At 40.5% G+C, this 10,386-nt stretch overlaps 1 protein-coding gene across 1 annotated transcript in view; it reads left to right on the top strand.

The window, feature by feature from the left end:
* Positions 1-460: 460 nt before the first annotated feature.
* The window catches only part of Gabra5 (gamma-aminobutyric acid type A receptor subunit alpha5), a 71,988-nt gene continuing 62,062 nt past the window's right edge, over positions 461-10,386 (top strand). The window contains exon 1 of the mRNA XM_076848735.1: positions 461-546. Within this exon, the coding sequence (XP_076704850.1) occupies positions 461-546 (86 nt within the window). The remainder of the gene's footprint in view (positions 547-10,386) is intronic.

The raw sequence follows: 10,386 nt of genomic DNA, 5'->3' as shown, positions 1-10,386 counted from the left end.
TGGCAGACATTTCAGAAAGGTAAATCTATTCCACTTGTGGATTTGGCGCAGACAAAATATAGTTGCTCAGATTTATTTTAATAATAGGAGTAATGGGTCATTTAATTACATACTGAAAAGTAAAATAGGATTTGGGGTATGGGAAAATGAATTAAAATGATTCTGTACTCTGAGTTAAAAATGAAAATTGATTTGTATTGTAACTTTTCTTTACACCCCACCTAACTGCCTAGTGAAGTAGAAAACACCTGGTGTATGCCTGTCCTGGGATTGACAGCCAGGTTTCCTTTCTTTGTCGATGGTTGTGTGGGAGCTGTTATGATTGATTCCAATGTAGTGACGCAAAAAATTCATGTTCATGTTTTTCCTTTTTGTGTATTTTTCAGCTTCAAGATCAAGTTGGGAGAAAAGAACAGTTATTCTTCCAAATTCATCTGCTTCAACTATAATCTTATTGGGAATGGACAATGGAATGTTCTCTAGCTTTATCATGATTAAAAACCTCCTTCTTTTTTGTATTTCCATGAACTTATCCAGTCACTTTGGGTAAGTTATCCCTTCCAGTTTTAATGTTTACAATTTTGGGGCTAATGGTACCTTTCTGGAATCTTATAGAGCAGAACATCAGTTCAGCAAGCCCTTGCTTTTTACCTTTGCAGTCTGCTGCCCTTCAGTTTGTTGTAAATATATGAAGGGTCCTTGCTCCTGACCTATGATTTCTTCCTGAGCAAGGCTGCCACTGGTGTGGGATCTCCGCAGTATGTCCAAGAAAAGAGGCAGAAAATGTTTTCAGAAATGAAAACCAAATATGGTTTCAGAGTAAAAGCTGTGTTTCCTCCTACTTGGGCTAAAACAAGATTCAGAAGTTCGCTTGCGTAAAGGACATTCACTGCTTATTAGACTGGGCGGTCGGTGTGCAACATTCTGATCACTCTCCTTGGTTCCATTATGCAATTGAATTTGCCTTTCAAGCCCAGTCTTTGCTGTGTATGTATGTGGCATTGAAAAAGGACTCCAAGTAGTCATGCCTGAGCCAACGGCCTGGAACAGCCCATTCAAGTGCAGGGGCAGACGTCATAAACTACACGTCTGAAAATCTGAAAGTCACCCCTGAAGTTCTAGCATTATCATTTACATTAACCTTTCATTTTGGCCATTAGTCTCTGTGTATTGATTTTCTCTTTCATCAAATTATTGTTAACTAACATGACATGTGCATGCTCTTAGGAGGCCTAAGAGCCTCCTCTCCTTCTTCTCTCCCACCACTCCAGAACTGTTCTGGCTAATCAAAAGGATTGCAACTTGAAGCTTATGGAATATGATTAAGAAATTAAATTTCAGGATTAAAGTCACCAAAAAATTAGTTCTGTAAAACCAGGCTCCAGAGGTTTCACATTATACTCTGCACATGTGTAAATCGTAAAAGGGTGGAGACTATTAAGTGGCTCTCCAACAGCCTGGGGAAACTCCTGCTGTCTGGCAAACAGAGATGATCCTTTTGGGGGCTGTGACATTTTGTTTGTGCTCTGGGCATTTTCTGCTCTTCTGACCCTTCCAGATTTGAGCAGATGAAGAGAGAGGGGAGAGGGAAAGAGACAGACAGACAGGTAGAAACTTAAGACTTCCAAGTGCTGTGACCGCAGCCCAGGTGCACTGGGACCTGGGCACAGGCCTGAGTCTTCAAGGAGGACTTTCTCCAACATAGTTTATCTAAGGACATGCCCATCCCTCACCAGCGCGAGCCCAACAGCCCATGTTGGCTAATGGAAACAGGTATAGATTGCAGCCAATCAAGTATTCTCTGGGAAGAAGTGTTGTATGTTATTTTTTCCTTGCTTGTTTGGACACCTCCCCTCACAGGCCTTGTCTTTGTTAACTGTTAAACGCAGATTTTCTTTCCAAGTTCTCTCCAAGTGTTAAATTCTATAAACTGTGATGCTCACAAAGTTTTGAATGGAAGGTGTGTAAATGAAATCCTACCAAGTATTCAACTTTGCAAGTTAATGCATTGTGTGGTCAGTCTGCTTACTGATATATTACATATTCTTAGAGATATTTTGGAAGTGAAGAGTATGCTAGGATTGGCATCATATAGTTTCTTTATAATATTTTAGCCAACATATTACTGTGACTTTTCACTAAATAGGTAGGAAGTTATTACACTTCCTGGAAGGTTCAAGTCTGGAATAGGAAGTAACATATAATAGAAGTGTAGCCATAAGAAGCAGTTATGCTTTATTCCTTAATTAACCCTATAGATTTCCAAGATCATGTTCAAAATAAGAGAGGTAATTATTATGTGCTGGAAGGAAACATTAAGCAAGTGGTAAGGTACTCCTCAATCTTTCTAAAAAGTTAGCTGTTGGAGAAGATTTTAATTTTGATTGTTTTGATAAAACCATACCTAATAAAATGGAAAGTGCCCATAATTCCACCACCAGAGACAATCACCCTTCACAGTTTAATATATTTGTTTCTGTGCGTACGTTTATACAGCTGGGATCATACTGCACATTAACTTTTGGGTAGTTTTTTTCAGACTTGTTACTTTATTATTGCAAAATCTAAGTTGTGTGATTTTTAAAAGGGATGGATTTATTACTGTGCATGAATGCTCTGTCGTTTACTACTTCCCTAATTTGGGATGCTTACGTTGTTTCTGATTTTGCTGTTACAGATTTTCTTGTAGTGAACATATATGGCTTACAATATTTTAAATTATTTGAGATCATTTCATTTAGAGAATATCTCTGTAAGTGGAATTTTAAATCATTACATCATTACATCATTACAGGTTCTTCGAGTGCTTTTAATGCTTAACCCTGGGTGTTCAGCTGCTTTTGATAAAGTGGGGTTTTTAGTGAAGAAGGAAGCTGAGTTGCACATATTCTGTCCAGCAGGATGTACTTTTCAACAGCCGCAAAAGATATCATAAAATATATCAAATGTCTACTTATTTCTCTTCTTATATGAGGCTCCTCTCACTTGCCCTTTACCCAAACATATGTAAGAATAATTTTGTCAAATCCCAAAGTTTCATAACATTTGCTTGACTTTAAATCTTCAAAGAATAGTATCAATTACAATGTACAGCACCTATTTTTAGGACTGTGTTTTAGGTGAATCTTAGGAGCAGTCTTATGAGATGAGCATCCTTAGCCTCTTCTGACAGCTATGGAAGATGGGATGGAGAAATAGCTAACTTGGGGATTTCATAAAGCCAGTAACTGCTGGGATTCCTTACTCAGCACACTTTATGTGATTGTGTCTGGTTACTTCCTGTGCTGCCTTATTTGACTACTGTTGGTTTGCAAGCTAATATAGATGGGGTGGGGGGTGTAATTCTGAAAGGTATTCTCTTGCTTCCCAGCAGAGAGAGGACTTTGTACTTTGAGATTAGGGTTGGGAATGAGTTTAAAGTAAACTCTTGTTTGTTTGTTTTTTTTTCCCCAAAGAAAGAGTTTATGTGATCAGGCTCAAAACAAAAGCAAGAGGGAAGTAACAAAGGCCCTGAGAAATGCTGATACCTGTAAATACACAAAAGAGGTCAGAGAACTGGCAGGGGGTAAGGAGTGAATCAGAAAGGGGAGAGGAAGGAAAGAGGCATTGTGTAAGGTTTTGTGCTTGTACAGAGTTGATGTACAGGGTTTTTGAAAAGCATGTGTATCTGGCAACCAGGAAATGTATTTGTGAGAGGGGAAATATTTGAAATTATATAAGATAATTAATGTGAAATTGCTTTGAAAATAATATGAGTATTATTTCTTTTTTTTCCTCATAATCCTTTAATTTATTTGGTCACCAGCAGCTCATTTTTAATAGCCTTTATAATTCTGCTATTAGTGTTAAATTATAGAACAGAGCATGTATCAAGCATACAACAGAGCAGAGATCTTATTTGAGAGTCAGCCTTATGCAATGGCCTGGTTGAAGATGTGGGATTATTTAAGCCATTATAATTATTTTAATGAAACCAGTATCCTAAAGTACATGGGAGAGGAAAAATAGCACTGAAACAATATTGCAATCAATGTCATGCCAAAATATATACTATTAAGTTTGAACTGGAATTAATTTATCATAATTTGAAAAAATCATACATTGTCCAACTTGGAAGACCCATGATAATTGCAAGATACTTTGGAGGATTATTCACTCAATCATAAGGTTAAGTCCAATTCCATTCATTTAATTGCATTAAATATATTTCATAGATTTATCCATTGAAAAAGAATGTGTTGGGATTTTTATTATGTGGGCAGTGCAATCCAGACAGACTTCAGAAAACAGTATTTTATAATTGGGAATTAAAAGCAGGTCCTTGCAGAAGTCCCTTACATACATAAACAGAGAGGGCTATTCTTTATTTATACAAGTGTGCCAGCCTGGACCTTAGGTCTCATGTACAGGGCCTTTGCAGACATATACTCAAGGACAGTTCCCTTCTCTTAACTAGAGCAGAAAGTACATTTTCTCTGAATCATGCAGGCACTCACAATGTCTTCTTAAATGGAAAGTTCTCTCTTCTCTATCCCCGATGACAAATTCTTCCTGCCCTACAGCTGAAGGTTCATAAGACCCAGGACAAACAGTCATTATAACAATTATGAAAACACTCAGAAAGCAGCACTGAAGCAGTCAGCAGGAACAGAATCAATGGCTCAGGGAGAGTTAGAGATCAGAAAAATAGGTAGCTTCAGCAAGACAAGTAGGTGACTGCAACCTGGCTGCACAGTCATGCCCAACTTTCTTTCTTTCTTTTTTTTTTTTTTCTTAAGGCACCAATAGAAAATACTTCTGAATTATATACTTTATAAAGGTAACTTTTTACATGTTCATCATGCCAATAGGCAGCGAGCAGAGCTCAGAAGGATACGGCTCTCTGCCGACACCAGCTGGCAATCAGCTCCAGAATGAGTCACTGGCTCAGTTCAAGGGGAGAAGGAGAATGTGGGGTTTTTTGATTTTTATAAAGATTCAGTGGCATAAGATGTATATTTCAGTTGATGTGGAATTTCAGAGGAAAGTATTAGAATTGAAAGCAACAAGACATCATAAAACCCTCTCAGCAGTGAGTTATAGGTGTGTCTATAGGTGTGTCTCCTTAATCTTCACAATGCATTTTAAGAAGTGTGCCATTTAATTTTCACAAAATCCTCATGTTGTGGATATAAAGAGCTCAGGCTCAAGAGCTTAGAGAGATGCGTCTGATTTTTGCCATTGGAAAGTGGAAGTATTAAACAAAATTTTTTTTTAAAAAAATGGAAGTATTAGGGTCCATCTCAAAGATGCTGAAGCCTTCTTCAGAATGTCCTAATGTTTATAGTGCCATGAAAAAGGAATGAATGGGAAGGAAATTTCCATATTGGTAACAGAAGAATATTTTAATTTAGAATTCAAATAACACCAATATAAAAACAGTTGGTCTACCTCACAGCCTGAATAAAACCCAGTACAGGATATGGATTATGAAATTTAATGGTGTACAGAAGGTCCCAGCAAAGTAAGACATACTATGAAACAGGCGTTAGCAATTCCCTGAGAAATCCATTTTATGTGTATTTCTTTAAAAGCCATTTCAAAATCAAAAAGACAGAATCTAGAAGTTAATGAAACCCAGGGCCAGTTCATTTTAGTTTTAGTGACAACAACAAAATGGGTCATCACTTCACTATCAGTTTGCTTCCTGTTTCAAAATCCTTGCCAAACATTTAGGGAGCATAAAGTATTGTTTGGGGCAGTCTTGATGGCTGACTGTGATCTCTGTTTCCACACATTACGTCTGTGACATCAGAAGTTATGTAACCTGTCTACATCTCAGTTCTGAATCTCAAAGTAGGGATAGTAATGGATCCTATATTTCAGGACTGATGCGAGGGACAACTGTTTAACTTATGCCAAATGTTTAAACAAGTGCTTAAACAGAGGTGGGCATGGGGGTGGTGTGCGCGTGTGTGTGTTTGTGTTAAGCTCATACCATCCCTCCTTCTGGGTATTTGAACAGGCCACTCCTGACCTTTACTAGACCCAGAGGGTGAATGTGGTGTCCAAGCTGTGCCTGAGTGCAGTAAGGGCTATAAATGGAACCACATATGCAAAGCCTCCCTTGCATGGGCTTCTTGAGGACTATTTCCCTGCTGCTACTATAGCATGTATGGGGTCCTCACCACGTCCTAGGCACTATGCTAGATGCTGAGGTCTCACAGGGGGCAAAGTGGAGCCTGCCTTCATGGAGGGTATATTCTGGTTTAAGACAGGTAATAGAGAAATAAGTATCGGTTGAGTTATAAAGATGGCTACAAAGAACAATTCCGAGTAGAGGTAATGAATGTGCAAGGAAGAAAGGCTATTGCAGTGGTCCTAGGGAAGTGAGGTCGTGAGCAGTGCTATTTGTAGGGAAGACTGATCAGGTGGGAGAGATGGTGGCAAAGGCAAGGGTGCTGTAGCAGGGGCTTGCTGGGCATATTAGGAACAACAAGGGGAATGATATGGGGAAGTGGGAGATTGGTAGAAAGCAGAATCAGAAGAAGGGGTGGAGTTGGGTCAGAGGACCTTGTAGGTGATGACTGTAGCATCAGTTGACTTTTATCTTGAGGATCAGAGAGAGTGGTGGAGTGGTGTTTTGTTGTTTTAGAGATCCTCTCAGTGTCTTGCTCAGGCTGGTCTTTGAAATTCTGGCCTCAAGTAATCCTCTTGCCTTACCTTCCTGAGTAGCTGGGACTACAGATTATGGGACAGGATGCCTGGCCCAGTTCATGGAGTGTTTTGGAGTGGGAGAAAAATGTGATCTAATTTAAATGTGCCAATGATGCCATTTAGATTTTAAAGCTCACTCAGTATGCTGAGTAAATAAAATGGAATAGAATCTGGGGTGGGGCTAGAGGGGAGAAAAGGAAGAAGCAACAAGGTCATAGTGACCCTGGGGAGGAACTATTTTGTCTAGTAGGATTTCTTGATGGGTTGGTGTGGGCATGAGAAAAGAGGGGACAACGATGATGACCTCTCCACATCAAGTATTTGACCTGAAAACCTGATGGGTTCAATCGCTTGTCGAGGAGTAGAGAAGGCAGTGGAGAAGAGGTTTGGGTAGAGATAATCCTAAGTGTGGTTATGAACATGCTAAGCCCTTTGAGATATGGGTTAGATACCGAGGCGGAGAAGCCAGGCAGACCATTGGAAATAGAGGTCTGGAGGTCAAAGAGAGACTGGACTGCATGCATAGCCTTGATAAACGTCTGTGGGTAGAAGATATGGAAAGCCATTGGGTTGGATGACATCGAGTAAAGTTTGAGTGTAGACAGAAAGAAAAAGACTTCCCTGGATTACATCCTGGCATATTACAGTATTTGGAGACAGGAAGGCAAGAGCAGAGAAGGTAACAGCAAGAACAAAAGGAAGAGGCAAGTGAAGAAGAAAGAAGAGAATAATGGAGGAGGCCAAGTGGAGAAAGTGTTGTAGGGAGGGGAACCTCAGACCTGTTGCTCACAGGTCCATTGAGATGAAGATCAAGATTTGACCTTTGGATTTGGCAATGAGTTCATTCCTGGCCTTCAGGAAAGAGATTTTCTTGTTATGCAGGTAGTGGAGATCAGAGAAGAGCTGCTGCAAGAGAAGGAAGGAGAGGCAGCAGGGATTTCTAATGCAAATAACTCTTCCAATGAGTTTTGATGAGAAGAGGACAAATCACGGAGGACAGCTGAAAGGGAACATGGTGAATGACTTAAAGACCCATGGTACTATATCAGATGTGCTTGCTGATGGGAATGATGAGAAGCAAGGGATAGCTGTGGGATGGTGCATGTGGCACCAACACATATGTGGGTTGGGGAAAGGAAGGGCCTGAGCTAGGGAACATGGGTGGTGTGGGGTGGATGGCGTGCAGTGTGGCCTGTAGGGTTGTATGATTTAGGTTCTATGTTGTAGGCTGCAGGATTCTGAGCCAGACAGAAGAGTCAAGGACAAGAGAGTTCATAGGGAGGTAGTGAGCTGGGATGGACTTGGGCTTGATCTGGGAAACTGAAGGGCAGGACTGGGAGGGTCTTTCAGATGGAGTTGGAGGAACCTAAGAGTTCTGGCATAATCCATGATACAGGAATTTAACCACATAAAATATGCGTTTCAAGTTTTGAGTTTTCCACATTGAAATGGGAAAAATTCTTATCTAGAAACTTGGAATTAATCTCATCATCCAGCTAGTGTCCACCATGGCTGCCCTCTCTCCTTTTACATAGCATTTTGTTTTAAATATGGTTAGCTAAAGTAGTGCCTAATGCACAGTTGAGGAAACACATCACAAAATGGTGCCATTTAGAGGTGCTTATGTAACGACCTTCAAGTAACAAACAAGTGAAGATATATTTCCAAGAAGCAATCAAATACTGGGGGGAAGAATGCAATTTCAGAAGACAGATAAGCTGAAGCATCAAACCAATCTGCTCAACCCCCAAAGTAATTTCACATTAAAACTGTCTGCAGTAGCCGTTATCAATCCCATTTTATGTAAATAAAACATGACTGTCAATATAAGCAGAGATTGTACCATAAGAAATACAACATGCCCTCTCTTTACATGTGCAATTTGTGGTCTGACAACACTCAGAAGAATATTCTTCACCAGAAATTATGAGCTAAAGTGTACCCTTTAAAATACTATAGTAAGGAAATATCTTGGTAGAATAAAGCACCTTTAAAGATGGAATCTACAACACATTACTCCTCTTATCAGAGATTTTAACCTTAATGGATAAATGAATCAGTCACATTGTCAGAGAATCCTTGAAAGTTTCTCAAAAAGAAAGATCCTTTTATATCTTAATAAAAAAACAAAACCCAACCAGCACACCTAGAGTGGTGCACACCTATAATTTTAGCAGGTCTGGAGGCTAAGGTAGGAGGATTTGAAGTTCAAAGCCAGCCTCAGCAACTTAGGCCCTAAGTAATCCAATGAGACCCTGTCTCTAAATAAAAGGGCTGGGAATAGGACTCAGTGGTTAAGCACCCCTGGGTTCAATCCCTGGTACAATCAATGAATCAGTCAATCTCCTTGCTTACTCCCCTCTCCAGGGTACCCTTGTCTCTCAGTGTCTGTGGAGGACTGGCTCCAGGATCCCCTCTTAATACCCTCACCCACCATGCTAAGACCCTTACATAAAATGGCATAATATGCATATTTTCCTGTATACTTTAAACCATCTCTAGGTTACTTATACAAAGTAAATTCTATTTGAATAATTGTTATACTGTGTAGTTCAGGAAATAACGAAAAGGGGGAAAAGTCTTTATATGTTTGGTATAGTTGCCATTTTTTTTTCCTGAACATTTTCCATCAGTGGTTGGTTGAATCTGAGTATGTGGAGCCTGCAGATATGGAGGCTGACTGTAATGAGTGAATTCTGCAGCAGAGTTCACCCTGTGTCGGTAGTTGGCTTATTTGGGAGTAAGCTTCCTCTGCACTTCCAGTCCTATTATTTAGATCCCTCCTTCTCCCTCATCCCCCGAGTCAGAAATTCAGCTGATGAGCTGGGCTTGGTGGCATGTACCTATAGTCCCAGCCTTGTGAACAGCGAGGTGGGAGAATCTCTTGAGCTTGGGAATTTCAGGCCAGTCTGGGAAACATATAAAACCTCATCTGAAAAAAACAAGGCAGTGGTGGTGGGAGGGAGTAATGAGGGAGGGAGAGAAGAAAGGGAAGAAGGAAGGACAAAAGGAGGGATTGAAGGGAAAAACCCAGCTGATGATACTCATTCATCCCACCTCTTATCCCCACTACCATGGCTTGAGTAACTGATCTCTGTGCCTCCGGTCTTGCCTTGTCCACATCTGTCATTTGTAAGCCGCCCAAGTGCTCCAGGAAAGTGCTTAGGGGCCCTATCACCCCCAGGAAGAACCTAGATGTGTAGCATGGCATACAGAGGTCATGGTTTAGTGTGTGCCTACCTGCCCACCAATTGCTGGCTTTTGTGGTGCTGGTGGTTAACCGAGGGCCTGGATCATCTTAGGCAAGAACTCTATACCAAGCTAATCCTCATGTTGTCCTTTTCAGCAGAGTTCTCACATACCCTCTGCAAAGAGGGTATGTTTCTTTTTTTACAGTTTCTTTTTTCAGGGTCACTGTTGACAATTCCCTTTTGCACCCCTTTCCTTGACATGAGACACAGTCTTCATTCTTAAAGCCTCGGGTTCATTTTCCTCTCCCCTGAACCTAGGCAAAGGTTGAGTCTTCTCTCCCTTGTGTTCCTGTAACGTCTTGCATAGTGACACTGGATTCCTACCATATTCTACTGAAAAACCTCCAGGAACACAAAACGTTCTTGCAGAAAACACTCATGTCCTGCAGGTCATTTTCGGGTCCCTGGTTCTCTCCACAACACCTGGCACATGGTGGAC

This window comes from Callospermophilus lateralis, chromosome 3, assembly GCF_048772815.1.
Source record: "Callospermophilus lateralis isolate mCalLat2 chromosome 3, mCalLat2.hap1, whole genome shotgun sequence".
Taxonomy (NCBI): domain Eukaryota; kingdom Metazoa; phylum Chordata; class Mammalia; order Rodentia; family Sciuridae; genus Callospermophilus; species Callospermophilus lateralis.
Note: the sequence above shows the minus strand (reverse complement) of the source record. Positions and strands in the feature narration are given on the sequence as shown.